Here is a 19817-nt window from a genome sequence, read left to right on the forward strand (position 1 = left end):
TCAGGAGCACTCAATTCGAAACAATAATGAACAGTATAGAGAAACTCCTCCTGTAACTAGACATGATGTCAGAAAGGCCTTGCAATGCATGAAACGGGGAAAGCAGCAGGAGAGCATTGAATAACAGTCAATTTAATCAAAGATGGAGGAGACATAATGCTACGAAAACTATTGACTGCTAGGGTCCCAGAAAACTAGAAGAATGCAAACATTACACTAATCCGCAAAAAGGGCGATGTTAAAGAACAAAAAAAATTATAGGCCCATTAGCTTACTCCCAGTGTTTTATAAAATATTTACCAAAATATTCTCCAATGAAATAAGAGCAACACTGGACTTAAGTCAACCAAGGGAGCAAGCAGGCTGGCTTCAGGAAAGGTTATTCTACGATGGATCACGTCCACGTCATTAACCAGGTTATCGAGAAATCCGAAATAAGCGTCTTTATATGGCTTTCATAGATTACGAAAAAAGCATTTGATTAAGTAGAGATACAAGCAGTCATAGAGGCAATGCGTAATCAAGGAGTGCAGACCGCTTACGTAAATACTGTGGAAAATATCTGCAGATATTCCACAGCCACCTTAATTCCACATAAGAAAAGTGGGAAGACACCTACAAAGATAGGGGTCCGACAAGGAGACAATATATCCAATGCTATTCACTGCGTGCTTAGAAGTATTAAAGGTAATAAACTGGGAAGTCTTAGGAGTAAAGATCGATGGAGAATACCCCAACAACCTTCGATTTGCTGATGACGTTGTTCTATTCAGCAACAGTGCAGACGAGTTACAACAAATGATTGAGGACCTTAACAGGGAGAGTGTAAGAGTGGGGCTGAAGGTTATTATGCAGAATATAATGATAAATAACCTGGCAAAGGAACAAGATTTAAAGATCGCAAGTCAGCCTCTAGAGTACGTGGAGGAGTACGTTTACCTAGGTCAACTAATCACAGGAAACCCTGACCATGAGTAGAAAATTGACAGAAGCATAAAAATGGGTTGGATCGCGTACGGCAGACATCGTGAGTTCCTGACTGTGCTTACCATTATCATTGAAAAGAAAAGTATACAATCACTGCACTTCACCGGTGCTTACGGCGCAGAGACTTCGAGGCTGACAAAGAAGCTTGAGAATAAGTTAAGGACCGCGCAAGGAGCGATGGAACGAAGAATTATAGGCATAACTTTAGGAGACAGAAAGAGAGCGGTTTGGATCAGAGAGCAAACGGGTATACACGATATTTAATAGACATTAAGAGACATAAATAGCGCTGGGCAGGTTATGTAATGCGCAGACTAGATGACCGTTGGACCATTAGGGTGACAGAATGGGTGCGAAGAGAAAGGAAGCGCAGTAGAGGACGGCAGACTAGATGGTGCGAAGAAATTAGGAAATTTGCGGGTGCTAGTTGGAATCGGTTGGCGCAGGACATGGGTAATTGGAGATCGCAGGGAGAGGTCTTTGTCCTTCGACCTATCTCTTACGGAAGTGCAGGTTGCCGAAGACTTCTGTAAGAGAGTACGCCGTACCTACATATCAACATGTCCAACATTGGATCGACCGGTGCCCCCCCTAAAGATGCTTGTCTTGACCTTCCTTTCACGATGCGGGAATTTGAAGTTACACTTGCTGCTTCGAGACGATCTTCTGCACCTGGACCTGACGGTATTTCATATACTGCTCTGTGCCACCTTGGTGTGGAAGGTCGTAAAGCCCTGCTATCGTACTGTAACGCCACGTGGTCATCCTGTACAGTCCCGAAGCAGTGGAAAACCAGCCGTTTGGGGGCCCTCCTAAAGCCAGGAAAATCGCCTTACGAAATGTCATCTTCCCGGCCAGTAGCTTTAGCTAGCTGTGTCGGTAAGGTGATGGAACGGATGGTGCTCACTAGATTAGAATGGCTCATGGAAAATAATGAGCTCTATCCTGAAATGATGGCCAAATTTAGGCGTGGACGGTCTATAATAGATTGATCTCGTGTCCACGATCTCGTGTCATTGATCTCGTGTCCACGATCGAACACGAAAATTAAGCCAAGAATGCTTTGCATATTTGGGAGTTGGGAGGAGCGGGAGTCAGGTGGTGGCTGCGGCCGCGCGCGACCGCGCAAGTTGCGGCCCAGCTTTTCCTCCGCCTGTCGTGACGTCACGTCACGTGGTTGCGCTAAAGGTCAATGGTGGCTTCCCGGCCGCGCCCAAGGGCTGAACTGAGTGATTGCAATATGCAACGCATAAAAGGTGACACCGACTTGTAGGAGCAGTTTTCTTAGACATAAAAGGAGCCTATGACAACGTACTGCACGAAGCCATTCTTGATGCCTTCAGTAATTTGGGCATCGGCGGCGGCCTCTACATGTGGATTGAAAATAACCTTGATGGTCGCACAGTATTCGTGTCCACAAATAATGGCGAAACGACAAGACACGTTGTGGTCCGTGGAGTGCTTCAAGGAGTGCTCAGCCCAACTCTTTTCAATTTTTCCTTTATTGCCCTTGCGGAAATAATTCCTGATACAGTACGCATCAGTACCTACCCAGACGACATATGCATATGGGCGTCTGCAGTCAGGCGACCGCAAATTCGTGCAAGATTGCAGCGAGCTGTTTCTTTACCGTCTCAGTACTTGCAGTGCCAAGGAGTGCAACTGGCCCCAGATAAGTGCGCTGGGATAGCGTTCGCACGGAAGCTTATGTGTTGGTATCCAGTTATGGTCAATGGCAATGTCGTCCCAAATTTGACCCACCACAGATACCTCGGCGTTGTTATTGACCGCGGTGTTTCATGGTCGAAGCATGTGGCAATGTTAAAGAAAAAATTAACTGGTCTTGCTCAAGTTTTTCGCTTTCTGGCCGGTATGAAGGGGGGTCCATCTGAGAATTCGCTACTCCGGCTGTACCAGGCTCTTTACGTCGGCTATATTCGGTATAGCCTGCCAGTTTTATCAAATATGAGCCGCTGATGTTTGCGTACGCTGGAAAGTACCCAGGCACAGATGCTGAAAACATGTATCGGTATTCCACGTGGCACCTCAACCTACGGGGCAATTCAGGATGCTCGTGTGACCCCTTTACCTGTCTATCTACGATGCGAACCTCTTCGAGTATTCTTTGGAGTGCTGTGCCGTCATGGACGCCACCCCTTACCGACACTTCCCGACATACGGCCGGACTCCACTTTTTCAAGTGCCATTAAATGCCAAGAATCTGCCATACCATCATACTTTGCCCCTGCTGAGCTTGCACGTATGCCCCCATGGGTAATGTCAAAATACAGGTACGTCGATCTATTCCCGGAATTTCTAAAAAATCGCAAATACCTACCGTTGGCCTCAGACATTTAACACTTGAATATATGTCGAAAGAATTTGACACCTCGGTGAATGTGTATACAGACGTCTCATCGTATGCGTCTGGTGCGGCTTTCGTTGTGCCTGCGCATCAATTCATTCGACGGTTTCGTCTGTGTAACAAGACCACTGCAACATCTACGGAACTAGTGGCAATCAGAAAGGCCATTCAATATATTTCGCGACAGCCTCCTCAAGTATAGACAGTTTTCAGTGACGCAAAATCGGCTCTGCAACTACTTACAGTGGTGTTGAAAAAAAGCGCTTACAGAGTGTTGACTCTTCAAACTGCCGAGCTCTACACTTTAGCGCAAGAAAATGGCCACCACATCACATTTCAGTGGATTCCCAGTCACCGTGGTATACACGGCAACGAACTGGCCGATGCCGAAGCGAAGAAAGCACTCGAAGAAGCAGAGTTACTGCTTGCAATTGCTTTTTCAAGAGCGGACGCCAACTGCCTCCTCTCCAGTGTCATCCGAAAATCGACAGAAAAGCACTAGGATAATCCGGATAATAGCCACAGAAGACTACAGAGATCGGACCCTACCATGAAATTTAGGCTACCACCGAGAAAAAATTCAACGCAGCGGTGCCAGTCTTCTGCACAGACTAAGACTGGGGGTAGCGTTTACGCTCCGATACGTCCACCTGATGCGACGCACTGAGTCTCCAGACTGAGTTGTGTAATGTTAATGAGACTATAGGTCATGTGCTTTGTAACTGCCCTAAGTACGAGGAAGAGCGTCAAAAGTTGAACAATGACCTTACGCGTCTCGAGAGCCCACCGTTCTCGGGGGACGTTATTTTCGGCCCTTGGCCAGACGCTCAATCGAGTTTCAAGGCCATTCAGGCGTTACTGAACTTTTTAAAAAATACGGCCCTGGAGTGTAGGCTTTCAGCATGCCAAATTGCTTGCCATATGTTTTACATCCACTTCCTCTGGTCATCGTCATCCATCATGTCCCTCTTTCTTCAATCTTTCTTTCCCTCTTCCCCTTTCCCCAACGCAGAGTAGCTGGCTAGAGAAATATAGCTCAGGCCGACCTCTCTGCGTTTCGTATCATTAAACTTCTCTCTCTCTCTCTTTCTGTTCCTTCTTGACTAATTTTACTTTCTTTCTTCATATTGGAGAAAATGCTAGACCTTACTAACCTATGATCACTGCATTTTACCCTACCTTACACTTCTACATCTTGCACCATGTTGGTATCGGCAGAAAGCATAAAATCTATTTCATTTCTTGCTTCTCCATTAGGGCTTTTCCAGGTCCACTTCTTGTGCTACGCTTCCTGAAAAAGGTGTTCATTATTCCCAGCTTATTCCTTTCCGCGAATTCTACCAACATCTCTAGTGTTTCTAGAATCGACGCCGTTGTTGCCAATTGCTTGTTCACCAGCCTGCTTTTCCCCCGCTTTTGCGTTGAAATCGCCCATTACTACAGTATATATTATCAACATCTTCATAAGTCTGATTTACTCAGTCATCGTTACGACTGCAGGTTGGAGCGTAGGCTTTATTCTATATCTCCTATTTAGCTTTATTACGACTACTGCTACCCTTTCATTATTGCAGTAGAATTCGTCAATGTTTCCCTTTTTACTTATGGATTAGAGGTTCTACCCCGTATTCGTTCTTACCTGTGACTCCTCTATAGCAAAGCATGTGGTCTGTACAAGGCTATGTACTTTGCTGTACGGTACAAGGCTCACCAGTTCTTCAAACCTCACTAAGACCAGTGATGTCCCAGATAATGCCTGGTAGTTCCTCAGAGTCCTGCTAAGCTAGCTTCGCTCGGGAGGGTTCGTGTATTATGCGTTGCCAGGTTCGACTTCCAGTGGCGGCCTGTCCGGGTCCAGAGGTTCTTAGCACCCTCTACTCCGTTGCAGGTCTGACCACCGCCTTGGTCAGGTGCTCCGCAATCTCTGTGGACTGAGGGCCATGGTTTAACTGTATCAGTCGTGATGGAGGCAGTGGCCGAATACTGCACCGGGGAGGGAAATTCCTGTTCTGGTGAGGGATTGTCATGTTGAAGCTTTGTGGGGATTTCTAATTTGTTTGTACCTGGACTAGTAAAGAACCACTGGATCTCTGCATTTTTTGCCGGTGTCAGGCGGAACTCCAACCCTGGAAATGTGGTGTACTGGAGGAGGATTCCCGCTCGCGATCTTCAGATTAGAAGTCCGATGTTCTGCTTCTGCTCCACGCCCCCACCTCAGTCACATAGCTACAAATGGAACATTTCTAATAGGACACCTAGAAAAACTAGGATTTCAACTTCTGACCATAGCAATCAAGCAACCGAGATAACTCAGTCAGATAACCCTGCAGGCGGCGAGGCCAGGTTATGGCGGAAAAGACCAGCCCACGGTAGCCTACATGTCTAAAAACTCACTTGAATTATCCGCGACCAGTCAGACATAGTGTATACACTTCGCGCAGAGTGCAATAAATGGTTGCCTGAACGAGGCATGCGCCACATCTAGGGCCGAGCCTGTCAAATGATCAATTACAGACGCAACATGTACACTTCGCGCATGTAGACAACAATAGTGGACAACCAAAGCGATGACAAGGACGAGTTAAACTAGGACAGATCTGTCGACCGGCAGTAACGACTAAGCTGTGAATAATTTATGCTATGAAGAAGTAGAAGGCTATCGGAGGGCTCCTCACCTTGATAAGTAGGTGGATATTATTAATCATTCCATTGCCTGTGGCCGCGTCGAGAAGCGCGAGTGAAATGTAACCGTAATGTTTACCAGGAAACACTGGCAGCGAACGATATGCACGAAGGCGAGCTTTCTGGCATAACGCGGTCTATTGCGTGGGCAGATATTTTATCGTTTCGCACTTTTCATATTTCAGTCTGAGAAGATTTAACATAAAAGGCATGCGCAATCGGTGTTTTGTTTCATTACAATTGTTTGTTTATAGGCTGTTATTCTCAAAATTCCGAGGAATAACTTTGTAAAGAATTCAAGACAAGGTATGAGCAATATTAGTGATAGAACTTTACTGTCGTATTCAGAAAACGCAACTTCAGGAGTGACGCCTAGCGTGAATGTCTCGTGCCGAGGGCGCTCATTGCGTTTCCTCCGGCGCGTTCACGATTTAAGTAAGCATGGGCTTCAGCTTAAGTTGCGTTCTTGAACACGGGAGCTAATGCCGCCTGGAATATTTTTCGCTCGCGCGATGCGAACGCCGGCTGTGACGCCGACAACGTATTTTCTACGACACTAAAATACCACAGAGTTTCATACAATAATTACTAGAGGGAACTGTGGCGCTGGTGTCTACGGGAGCTGGAATGAGAGCGATTGTACCAGCATGGGAATTATGGGAATTACATGGACTTGCCTAAACTTCGTCCTTTTTGCTTGAAACGTCTTTACGACTTTGTGAACTCGTCATTCTCAATAATGTACTGCGCAATATATTACTAACAACATCATTAAAAATGTCTGACAGCAGGATTCGAACACAGGAACTCTAGCACAGAACCCTGATATTGAAACAATTAACCCACGGACGCGTGTATCGACAAGTGAATGAAACGCCCTTATGAATTTATCGCGGGCATGCCAGTGTCTTGAGACGTTTGGCTCGCTTCGATTTGACCACCTGGACAAGCTCAATCCTTGCATTAACGGCAATTGTGCGTGTTCGCGGCGTCTTCTGCACTTCCAAGAGTATACATTGCGCTGAAATTTACGAAAATAAGACAGCGTAATATACAAAGCCACAAGATCGTCTGAATCCACAAGCACGAAGATCAGACAAATCAATGTACTTCCCATCATTGCCATGGTGGTACAATGAGTGTAGGGCCAGAGTTTTCTTTAGTAATTATTGTACGAAACTCTATGTAATATACCACTGCGCCACTCGATTTTGAGGCGCGCAGCTTCCGCGACGCTCCGACGCCATTCATATTAAACTCTCCGACGTGGGCGGCGTTCGCACATTAAAAACGTTACAACTGCCGGAATTGTTTACTAGTAAAAAAAAGTGCATTTCTCTGGCGGATTCATGGGCGCGTTCGCGGGACAATGGAACACTTCTGCGAAAACGGGCGAGTTCTTGGCCGGAACGTTGCAGTCATCGCCCATGGTTTGCGGCCGCTTTGCGCACACTGCGTAACAGTGCGCCAGGAAAAAGATCTGGAAGTCTGTGAACGCTTCCAGATGAAGCACCTTGAAGTCGTCCAGAGCTCGAAAGTCAACTGCCACGGCCGCCGAGAAGCCCTCGTAAGCAATCTCCAGCCCGGGCATGACGGGCAGCGCGCGCATCGGGCGCCACAGCGAGCTGTCCGAGCCGGAGTGGACTTTGCAGTTGGCCTTAATCTCGTGCGTTGCTGCCGCCTCTGCTCCGAGCCACAGTCGGTGCTTGCCTAAGTCGTCCACCTTTACGCCGATATCGTCGAATGTCCTCGCCATCTGTCGAGCCGCGAAGGAGCCTAGGCCACCGTATTTCATCGCCAGCGTCGCCTCCTTGTAGTACATCGGCGGGCTCAGGTTCAGTAACGCGAGCATCATCAAGTCTGGCATGTAGAGGTAACGCTCGCGACCAAACCGGGGAAACATGCGAACGCTGTACACGTCCTCGAAGTATTTGTGGTTGCGTAGCGCCCGGTAGATCTCGGACGTCTTGACTAGATTCGTCATGAAGGTCTTGCCGCGCATTTCAGGAAAGATGGCGTACAGCCTATCGCGTTTCTTAGCGTCAAAGAAGCTGTCCGCTGGCAGTATGGTGCGGGTCATCTTGTCCAGCTTCGAGAAGATCATCTGTTTGCTATCGTGGTCCATCCAGCTGAGCTTGTTTACTAGGTTCTTCGTTTGCCCGTTGATTCGCTGCAGGAAACTGGCGATGTGCAGTCGGTTCTCCTTCGTGCCGAAGCGCTCGGTTAGCGTCGTCGCCCAGCCGAGCAGCCCTAGACGAGATTCGACGTATTCCATGCAGCCGCGCTCCTTCATCTGTGTGAGGTTCTTGTAGATGCCACCGAATCTTAGTGAAGGATCCCCATTAACAGCCCAGAGGTGCGTCTGAATGAACAACCACGAGAGCCCGATGATCAGCTTGTCGTGGTTCATGTCCTTCAGCAGCCTGTCGATGCTCTCCAATATTTTGCAATCCTCGACAATCGCGGTGTCCCCGCCGGTCCATACGAACTGCCAGTCGTGCTTCCTCAGAAGAGCGAGCCACGAGCCCACCGGAACAGACGGCGTCTTGTAGTCCAGGGCGGCGACTTCGAACCATTCTTGCCGAGGAGTGTCGTATAGGAACTCGAGCTTCGCGTTGACAAAGGCCGTCTCGATGTCGAGGAGGTCAGCTGCTCCCACGCCCGATTGCGCACCGTTGGTGTTGAGGACTTTGTAGTAACCGTTCACGTAATCCTCGTACGCTTTGACCGTCCTGACACTGCGGAACTTCTCCTCCCACACGGCATCCAGGCGACCGCGGGAGACGAGCAGCGCGGTAGAATTCCTTACGGTAACGGTGCCGAGGTCGAAAAGGAAGTTCATTTCCCAGTTCAGCGCCAGGTTCACCATGATGTCGAGCGGGTGCGTTGAGCCGCTGGGCTTATGCTCGGGCCAGGGCAGGCCCAAGGAGTGCCGGAGATCCGCGAATTCTTTCAGGTTCTCCTGCGCCCACTTACCGGCCATGGTGCAACTCTCGAAGAACTGCGTCGCCTTGCTGCGATACGTCAGGTCGGCTTTAGCTTCCCCGATCGCCAGATCCAAGGCGGCAGCCACCATACGCGACTCGGTCGTCTCTCGTCGCTTGGGGTCGCTCCATCCGCCGCACACGAACGCGTGGAAGTCTTGGCACGGGTCGACCGACCAGTTGACGGCCGCGCTTAGCTCTTGGCCAAAGGCAGCGCAGTCATCGCTCCTGCACGTGTCCACGCGCTTTCCGGGCTTTTCCAGGGTGATCATGTAGATGAAAGCCCCGACCGCGGCTATCAAGAGGGCCAGCGCTGGGACGACCACCAGCATGATCACCTTGCCGCGGTGCATGGTCTTTGCTTGAGCTTTCTCATTCGCTTCGACGTGCTGCGAGAGAGGTTGACATAATTAAACCATGGCTCTAGGAATTTAAAACGTCAGGTTCCAAGCTCCACAGTAATGTAAGAGTCTCTTTGGCTTGGCATTAGCGCGCGGTGGGACAAAGTCCTCAAACAACGTCAAATCCATAGGCCGGTACGAAAAACAAACAATGAGCGTTGCATTTGAACGTCGTTAATGTTACGCACCCTTTTCAGCGAGAACAAGGGATACAGGGTGGACTCTTGGCAAAATAAGCCTCCAAAGGCAGCATTGCAAGAGGAAAGCCCTGTGCGACGCTGCACAGCCGAGCTCCAGTGAAGCAGTTAGCTCAAATATAAAAGGCCTCAGCGCCCAGCGTGCGCTCCTCGTTCTTGACTCGAAACGATTTTCCACCAAAGATGTATTTCCGGCTCTTGTAGAACTTCTTCGAAACTCTTCTAAAGCTTTCACACAAGCTGTGCGCCCAACCCCAACAGCTTTTGCGCATGCTCCGTTATATGTGAGACAGCGTGCAAGAAAAGCCCCCGCGGTAACAAGTGCGCACTTAGAGACACTTCAAAACTTAGATTCAAGATAAGAGGGTATCCCATATGCGTATGCGAAGCTTCAGCGAGAATTACAAAACCGCTCATTGAGAGTAACAATTCCCACAAGTCACGTAATGGCTCCGACGTCAGCATGCGTATTACCGTGCTCCCAATTCACTTGAAGCTTTGAATTTTAACCAAGTCCCATATTTTTTTTTTTTATGCGAGAGCATAAAATTGTTCATTGAAGTTAAAGCCGGTGTCTCTCGTCTGGACAAGCGAAAGATGGCACCTATATTCTCATTGACTGCGGCGCCAGGTCACGAGCACGTCTCGACGGAGGGAAGAGACCGAAAGGGAACACCTGCTGCTGCAATAGCACGACAGGTGTTGCGAGAAGGGAGAGGGCATTGTTGTGACGCCACGTCATGCTCGCTTTCGGAAGCCTGTGTCGTCCTTGCGTTCATTGCCCGCGCAAGCTCTCATCTGCGTTCTAACTGCGCCTCGGTAAGGCCAAATCAAAACGTGCCAACGCTCCTGGATAGCGGGCCTGTACACTCTGCTTTATGACGTCATGCTAACTGAACAAAAATTTCCATTGCCAAACCCGGCGTGCTGAAAGCGGCGACGTGAAAATCAGCGCGGCTTACTCGGGAACATACCCAGCAGATCCTACGGCCGTCAGGCACGGATCCAAGTGCACCAGCCTTGTGCCATCTAGGAAGTGTTGGCCAAGCGTCTCAACACGCTCGCTTGCCCGCGAGCTGTTCATAACTCGAAGGACCACTCAGCTACGCTCAATTGGATAATGCTTTCGCATGCACATCTCATAAGAAGTGCGTAGGTTTCCTGGGTTATTTTTCAACAAACACTATACTTCAACGAAGCTTTGTCTCCATAACGCGATTAGTCATTAAACGACAAATGTTTTATTTCCCCAGCAAGCATTAAGAAGAAATCAAATTAGCACTTGTTTGATATCTTTGTGCGTTGTCCACGGAGAACGCTTGAAATACGCTGCTAAGGATCCTAGAGCTTTATTACTGCAGAGCTCAAAACATTCTGAAGCTGTTTCAAATATTCTTAATCCGAAGCATTGTTGGTGTCATTCTTGGCACTTTGCGATAGGCAGGTTTCTTTCTCGCCTCGTTTTAATAAAAGCAAAATAATGTGTGACAGATTGTGGGATTTACCTTCTGCCGTGGAGCATAGCAGCCAAGTACTCTGAGCACTATACAACGATCACTTTTTCTTTCTTTTTTTTCTTTATTGCCTGTTTCTGCAACGTCACAAACAAAAAATAAAGATATTTGCATTGTCCGCGTAAAAAGAACACCAGTGCATCTGGCGCCAATGCGTTCATTCTAAAAGAGTTTTATGTCTAAGTGAAGCTCTACATGGGCTAACCAGTCTGGAACACTTCCCTTTATATTTTTATTCATTTTTGTTCTTCAACAAAACGTGTCACACTCTCAAGTATTGACGCGCCGAACAGGCATCCTCATCGGCGTGCACAACTGCCATCCTGCACCTCCATATGCAATGGAGTACAATCAGCATGATTAGATCAATTGGTGGCCCTTCCTCACTTTCTACAGGGAGATACCGAATGCCTGGGGTATCCGAGAGTAATCTTCTTTACTGGTACACTGCAGAAGGTCCCGTAGAAACACGGTGTCCCTGCACCCGAGGAATACATGCTCTGTCGTTTCCTCTTTTCTACATATTATGCGGTGCGTTCCCCATGTCACGTATATGCCCTTTTCTGCCAGCCAAGGTTGGACAGCAAGCGTGCATGTATGTAGTTGGAAAAAAAATGTTTTCACTCTTGCAGGTACCATCATTTTATTTACCCTCTTTAGTACATCTTTCCCTCGTCCTAAAGGGTACCTTGACCTATTCAAAGGTACAAGAAGTATAACATCACATAGGGCCTTGTACAACCTTTTTCATGTCACCGCAGCCAAATATTCAAGCGGAAAACCAAGCATACCGGCTAAAACTACTTCTTTTAGAAAGTCATGTACGCTTCCTGGCAAATTATTCGCGGATACAACAATGTACGGCAGTGGTTTGCTCAGTCGAAGCTGCCACATTGTGCATAGGAAAGGGTCTTTTCCAAGGACTTTTACGTAAGGACGAAAACGGATTATTATCTGGCGCAAAGAGAGGTTTGTCCGACTTGTTCTTGTTCTCTTGTATTCCCACACGAACAATGCAAAAAGACGGGGAAATTTCTGGATGTTAACTTTAGAGCAATGAAGAGCCTGTAACACGTACCAAGTTTCACTGACCGGAAACAAGTTACCGGCACTTGCTCTGGAAAATATTGACCATTTACAACCATTGCATTCTCTTGTTCCACCTTGTGATTCGGTCCACTGTTCTTGCCAGTACGGTTCATTGTCCCTGTAGTATTGCAAGGGTGCCCCTAGATATTACACCGGTGTGTTAACAAAATTGATGTCACCAAAAATATCTGGCATCCCAAGCCAGTCACCACGCCAGAACCCCAGGCATTTTCCACAATTCACCGGACTTCCGCTTACCGAGCAATGTTTTTTAACCTTTTCCAATGCATGCATAATGCTGTCATACTCTGGACAAATGGCATTGCTATCTTTCTACGCGCTATATCACGATCGCACGCATAATTCTCTAGTTTCAAAAGCAGCCAGCTTTTTGAAACACTCAGCGCGTTCGCCAGTTGCCGCTTCCTCGCCTTCTTTCCATGTGACAACTCGCGCTTTCAGGGCTGCGTTAGGCTGCAGTATATCCAGACCTAGGCGCTTTCCTCAGCACTTCCTTGGTAGCAGTTTGCGCTATTTTAGAAACTGCGGCGTTGTGCAAACTTCAAGTTCGCCCAAGTTTCTCATGTGTTAACACTAGTTCGCCGGAGTATAAATGCCATCGTCGTTTTAACATACGCCACATGACATAGATATAGGTACGTACCAGTGTGCTTGACGTAGCTGCTTATGACGTCTCAAACCGTATTTATCTCGCTTACGCTCGTCGGCTACCCGCGTATAACCGAAGCAATCGCCATGTCGTAAGCTCACGCCGAACGGCCTGCACAGATATGCCCTCGCTGCCGTACGACGGTCTTCGACCTGGTCGTCGCCGCGCTGCTGGCGTCACAAACACGTGCGCCCGCGATCCAAAACACGCAACTCCTCAGTTTTCACAAACACAACACGTTCGTTCATCTGGCGACGGTGTGCGGAATCCCAAAAAATGCTGCATAGTCGGGTACGTACAAAATGCTTCGCATAACATGGAACCCCACAGTACGCGCGAATTCGTCGTGGTCCGGGATTCGAACCAGGACGAATTTTTCTTCAACTGCGAGGCTTTCTCTGAGACACCTGTATGGGTCTCCTTTGTAACTTCGTGCTACGATTCGGTGGGGGGGGGGGGGGGGGGGGGCAATTTCTTTCTTTTATGTACTTTCCTCTCCCTTGCGGGCTTCCGCAGAACTTGTTTGTCATATCGTGCAAGGGACGGTGGTCTGCTGCAAACCACCTTCAGTTACAATTCGCTCCATGGAGAAACAAGACGTGTGTCGAGTGAGCTCCTGAATTGCCCCTTGCAATTTAGTGAGTGCGGCTTAAATCATGGATACGGGACCACAAACAGATCCGACGTAATGCAAACGCATTTGTCTCGCGTTTACCGTTTAATTAGCACTGAATTTAATAGATTCCTTGCTGCCTTCTTTTATTTCCAATTACAATATACTTGGTTTTCAGCTTTAGCTTGACCTCTTCTTCCATACCCTGTCCAGCGAAAGAGAGAAAACGTTATTTAATGAAGTGGCTAGGTATTCAGACACCCCCAGTCCAGAGCCTTGCTGCTGGGTTCACAACTTTAAAGTGCATATGTTCGTGCAGTCTTACACTTTGTGTCATCCACGTTCCTGGGCCATTACATGAAATTAATTTTTGCTCTGTGTTTCTCTCTACGTTGAAAACAAGCGCAGCACCAGTGCGCTTTCGGCACCTGGGCGCGAAAGCGCCGCCGATGGCGCGCTGATAATCTCTAAAGCAATGCGCTGGGAACTGCATCAGGTTCGCTAACGACTAGGTGTGCGTGTGGTCTGCTGCGGTTATTTAAGGACTGTTACGTAAATGAGACACAGATAATTACTAGTCCCGCATATTTCCCAAGACAGCTTCCCTATAGTATGCGCTACTGATTTGTAACTTCTTCAGCCAAAGCCATATTGTGCTCGACTTAAGCAATGTGGAGCATGCGTTCGCTGGGGCTGCATGTGCCTGACAAGTGACCCTCAGGTCACCCGCCTCGATGAGCGCCACAAAAACGCACCTGTCCTTTCGTGCTGATGGTTCTCCTCCGGGCCACCTGCATTGATGTGCCACTGGAGGAGCATTTTGTTAAACTGAAGAAGGCACCTATGGGGTTCGAGATCTGCAAAGTAGGAATTAAATCAAATCGCCGCTTATTCAGCGTGAAAAGATCAAAGTTTAGAGGTATCACACAAGCATCTTTTTTTTTAAGCAGTACAGATTGTGATGTATGGAAGTCCCACAAAAGGGGTCGGGTGAGACGGACATCTTATGCAAGCACAACCCTACGCAAATAAAAATAAAAGGCATTGATACATTCGAGGAAACAAAAAGATACGATTGAACGAGAAATGTGCAGGACGTGGGCATGTGTTTAACCCTTTAGGCCCTGTTTTTTGTTTTCCTTTAGGCAGAGATTATCTTTCCTTGATATATTTAGTGTGAAAGTGTCTTCAGAAGCACAGTAGACAAATGAAAATTTTTATTTTACAATATTTAACAAAGTTACGGATATGGAATCAAATGGCGTCACCAGGGCTCAAACGTTCTGAATAAAGACGTGATGTAGTCTGAAAAATGTACAACTTTCTGGTATAATATATTGTAGGGAGTGAAAAGTTGGATTTTATTTCCGTCAGACACTATGTTCGCTCTTGTAATGTTCAAACAAGAAAATGTAATTATAAAAATGAAAAGCTTATCGCAGGTGATCAGACATCCTGACCCCGTCCCGGTTCGCTGTGAATTCTTGGTATTAGTAGGCCCAGCTTGTCAAAGCAATTTTCAGTTTCTTTTACACCTAGCTAACAGGTTAGGCCTACCAGTCAAATGAGTCTCCTTTGTTTTTATTGATAAGGTATCTGCATACACCGGACGTCCTATGGTGTTTTATCACATTTTAACATAAATAACAGTTCTTAACGGGTAAATACACAAAACTCAACAAAAATGCCCAATATGCTTCTATAAAACGCTTCCGCATACATGCCAAAGAAAACAATTTGAATACTCCCAATCTCAATTTTACAACCACTGAGCCCTGATGGCGTCGAATTCGTACACCGCCAAATGAGCTATTATAGGAGTCGCGAAAATCATTTCGCTCATGTATTTTCCTGAGCTGCCATTTAGCGTATTTTTATTGTACAACACTATTATCAGGCTAGATGCCCAAGTTTGGCCTTGACGATGACCTTAGTTGAAAAGAGCTGTAGTAGTGCTAGTATTGATTTCCTTAGTCTGAGTTTTGTGCAGACCAGTTATTGTATCGCACCACTTGACACACACTTCTGGCAATTACCCCAAGACTATGCTGGCTTCACGTCGAAAGTTTCACGTTTTGTATTCACTTTCCTTCCATGAATTGTGTGGAAATTCCAAGAAATGTCCTCTGTTGGCAACACCAGCACGGAAGGGGTTAGGGGCTTTCTAGAGATGACAATTTTGTAATTCCATCCCATTTAGATCAGGGTGGTGGCGAATGGTAACCTAGCCTACGCAGGCGAACTGCACAGTATCCTTTTGTACCATATCCCTGTGCCCATTTGCTTTATCTCGTGAGGTTGCCTTTGCCTGTGATGACCACGGCTTTATCGACTCACCCCTGCCTTTCTCCGACCACTACACTTGTAGGGACGTGCGCGCAGCCATGAGACAGGCGTTCGCCCCAGCTTCTCGGTGACAATTAGCTTTATTTTCTTTCTGCTGGCGCCTTCTCGTGATGCTGGCTTCCCTTTCCCTCAATGGCCGCGCTTGGAGTGCCACGGTTGACTCACGGTGAGAGCACAGAGTTTCATACAATAATTACTAGACAGCACTCTGGCGCTAGTGTCTACGGGAGCTCTAATGGGAGTGGTTGACCCGCCATGGGAATTATGGGGAAGTACATCTTTTGCCTAAACTTCGTCCTTCTAGCTTGAAACGGCTTCGCGACTTTGTGAGCTTGTGAGCTCGTTATTTTTATCCATGTACTGCGTAATATATGATTAAATAAACATTACATTGTCCGACGGCAGGATTCGAACACAGGAACTCTAGCACAGAAGCCTGATATTGAAACAATTGCACCACGGAAGCATGCGTCGAAAAGGGATGTGAAACGCCCTTAGGAATTTATCGCGGGCATGCCAGCGCCTTGAGACGCTTGGCGCGTTCCGATTTGACCACCTCGACATGCTCGATCGTTGTAATTCGTAGCAAATGTGCGCATTAGCGCCGTCTTGCGATCTTCAAAGAGAATAGATTACTCTGAAATTAACAATGACGGCATATAAACCGTAATAAACAAAGCCACAAGAACGTCTAAATCCACAAGCACAAAGATCAGGCAAATGCATGTATTTCCTATCATTCTCATTGTGGCTCAACAAATGCAGCGCCAGAGTTCCCTCTAGTATGTTATTGGAAACTCTTCAGTGAGAGCACTAACGAAATTGTTGGGAGCTCGGTTTAGCGGAAACAAGTAATACACGTTTTGGCAGGTTGAGAACGAAAAGTACACTGGCTTTATTCCACACGAAAACAGGTTTGCTGAGTGGCAAAGGTGGCGCCCCTGTCGGGCAGCAACCTAACATCTGAAGGAAGACCAGGGGCAATGAGCACCACATGGAGGTCAGGCGAGGTAACCGAATTTCATAGAAGCGGGGGACAAATCACAGTGACTGACGGCCGCTACAGGTCCCCCCCCCCCCGAGAATGCCGGATGTTTAGGTGTGAATGGCGGGAGGAATGAAGCGTTAATGTTAAAAATAGGCGGGTTTCACGCGGCCGCACCGGACTGTCTCCTTCTTTGCCGCGTACCACCACCTTCAAGGTTTTCTCTGAACGCCAAACCACACGAAAGGGGCCTTCATAGGAAGGAGTCAGCGAAGATTTGACAGAGTCGCGCGACAGAACGTGGTTGTTTCCATTGTCAGAAAACTAAGCACAGGCTGTCCATGGACGGTTCGTTGGGGTGTAGGTCGATGCTGGTCGAGCCAGGAATGTAGCCTCTCTAAGCGCTGCGCCGCTGTTGGCGGAGTGCCTTGCTGGGTGCGAAAAGCTGGCCTGCAACGCAGATTGCCGATCCATAGAGCATCTCGACTGCGCTTACTCTGAGGTCATCCTTGATTGTTGTTCGCAGCCCCAGTAGTACTAGGGGTAGCCTTTCCACTTAGTGCTGCCGGTCGAGCGTGGCGGCGAATGACGCCTTCAGTTGTCAGTGAAGACGCTCGAGCATGCCGTTGCTCAGCGGGTGGTAAGCCGCAGTGATTTGCAGGTGCGTGCCGAGCAGTCTTGCCAGGGCAGAAAAAAGAGAGCTTCGGCCTTGGTCAGTATTTATTCGCAAAGGGCAACTGTACCGCGATACCCCCGTTAGCAGCAAATGCTTTCGCAACTGCTTCGGCCGTGATGTCTCGTAGTGGCGTCGCCTCAGACCACCTTGAGTACCGTTCGACAAACGTGAGTAGGTACCCGAAACCTTGTCAAGGTGGAAGAGGCCCCACCAAGTCTAAATGCATGTTATCGAAACGGCTCTCTGGTAGTCGAAACGGCTGCACCGTTGAACGCTTGTGCCAAGTCACTTTCACGGTTTGGGCAGCTTCTGGCGCAGCTTCGCACATCTTTCTTGATCCCTAGTCAGACGAAGCGGTCTATGATAAGCTTCTGTGTCACTCTGATGTAGGGATGGCTCACAGCCCGTGCAGTGAATCAAATACTGGCTGCCGAAACTAATAGGGCACGAACGGGCGAGAAGCTGCCTGCGATGTGTCGCACGTGACCAATGTTGTTTTACAGGGAAGCGGCACCTCCCCATGCTCGAGCGACGAGCCTTTTTCCCGCAAATGGCGCAAACGACCGCAAAGGTCGTTTTGCTGGCCGCAGGCTAGAGCTTGCAAATCCACAGAGCCGCGACAGTGCGTCGGCTGCCTGATTTTTGGTCCCAGAAATATGGCGGATCTCCGTATAAAATTCGGAGATAAAAGAAAGTTACCGAAGATCACGTTCTGAGTACGAAGAACTGTTGCTCTTTAAAATGATGTTTAACGGCTTGTGGTAGGTCCGAATGTAAAAGTTATAGCCTTCAATAAAAAATGGAAATGCTTGACAGCGCCATAGATGGCCAACATCTCCCTCCCGAAGGTGCTATAGCGAGCTTCTGTGGGCTTGAGGCGCTTTGAGAGAGAGAGAGAGAGAAACAACTTCATGTAGTCGCCTGCAGAACGACACCATGACTAAATGGCGCCGTGACGCGGGCCCTGACGTCTTCTCAGGGGGTGGTCTCTACTCAACTCCAGCGCGTGTTGCTCCCGCGGTCGGTCACCCTGAGGGGCAACCTTCCATCGGTTTCGCTCGGCCTTTGTCTTTCAAGAGCCACCGAGACCTGCTGAACGACCCAGGTTTGGCTCTCGTGGTCGCAGCATTCCGCCGCAGCCGAGAGTCGCGGCGTAATCGTTGTACTTGTCGAAGCTTCGTCGGGGAACTTGGTGCAATCCCATAGTATGTGCGTCAAGGTGGCCCTCTCGCGCTGGCACACGCGGCACACATAACTCACATATAATTTCGGGTATAGATGAGTCATTAACACTGGGGTGGGTAAGGAACCAGTTTGCAATTGTCTGAACAGCACCGCCTGCGCTCGGCTCAGCCCCGGGTGCGGGGGTGGGAAAGTCCTTCGAGCCAGGCGGTGGAACTGTGTAAGCTCGTTGAACGTCGTCATGCGGTCCTTGGCACTACACCACGTTGGACGGCCGGTTGCAGCGGCGCGGTTGGTTAGCGGTCGCGCCACAGCGTGTGCCGTCTCGTTGTGGTTATCGTGCTTCTCCGACGCATCGTTGCCCGCGTGCGCGGATAACCATTTGATTCTAATATATCGATTCTCTCGTTGCAGGTCAGCCAAGCTCAGAACACGCACAGCCTCATCACACACTTTGCCCTTTGCATAATTTCTCACTGCACTTCGCGAATCGCACAACACCGTCTGTCTAGCACCTGGTGTCGGCAATGGCCAGGGCAATGGCCACCTCCTCCGCCTTACAGGCCTCGCGGGCCCATAAGCTCGCCGCTGCTCTCGTCGCGCCTCACGACGCCTCGATGACGGTAGCTACGAACGCCGCGCAGTCTCCCTGGTATTCTGCCGCATCCAAGAACCTTGCGTGCTCGTCCTTGGCGTGAAAGTCGATGAGGGCCTTGGCCCTCGCCGCTCTTCTCTGCTTGTTAAACTCCGGGTTCATATTTCTCGGGATGAGGCCTACCCGAATCCGGCACCGGCTCCCGTCCGGGACAGAAACGTCGCTACTCGACTTTTTCGCCCCGGGCGTGAAGCCTAAGTATTGAAGTATGCGCCTGCCAGCTTCGGTCATAGAGAGCCGCTCCATCTGCGCGATCCGTTGCCCTTCCACAATTTCCTCGAGGGAATTGTGTACCCCCAGGCTCAGGAGCTTGTTGGTGTTCGTAAACTCGAATAGTCTTAGCGCCGCCTTGTAAGCTCGGCGTATCAGGGCGTTCTTATTCTTTTCACATTGCATCCAGTTCTGGAAGGCTGCAACGTAGGTGACGTGGCTGATTACGAAGGAGTGCACAAGCCGAATCAAGCTTTCCTC

The 19817-nt window shown here is 48.6% G+C and overlaps 1 protein-coding gene across 1 annotated transcript in view; it reads right to left on the reverse strand.

Annotated features, from left to right (window-relative positions):
• Positions 1 to 7349: 7349 nt before the first annotated feature.
• Positions 7350 to 19817, reverse strand: part of LOC126534866 (neprilysin-1-like) — a 53964-nt gene continuing 41496 nt past the window's right edge. The window contains exons 2-3 of the mRNA XM_072289456.1: positions 14258 to 14359; positions 7350 to 9407 (exon numbers count right to left, since the gene is read on the reverse strand). Coding sequence (XP_072145557.1) covers positions 7350 to 9407; positions 14258 to 14359 — 2160 coding nt within the window. The remainder of the gene's footprint in view (positions 9408 to 14257; positions 14360 to 19817) is intronic.

This window comes from Dermacentor andersoni, chromosome 7 (assembly GCF_023375885.2).
Source record: "Dermacentor andersoni chromosome 7, qqDerAnde1_hic_scaffold, whole genome shotgun sequence".
In the NCBI taxonomy this organism is placed as follows: domain Eukaryota; kingdom Metazoa; phylum Arthropoda; class Arachnida; order Ixodida; family Ixodidae; genus Dermacentor; species Dermacentor andersoni.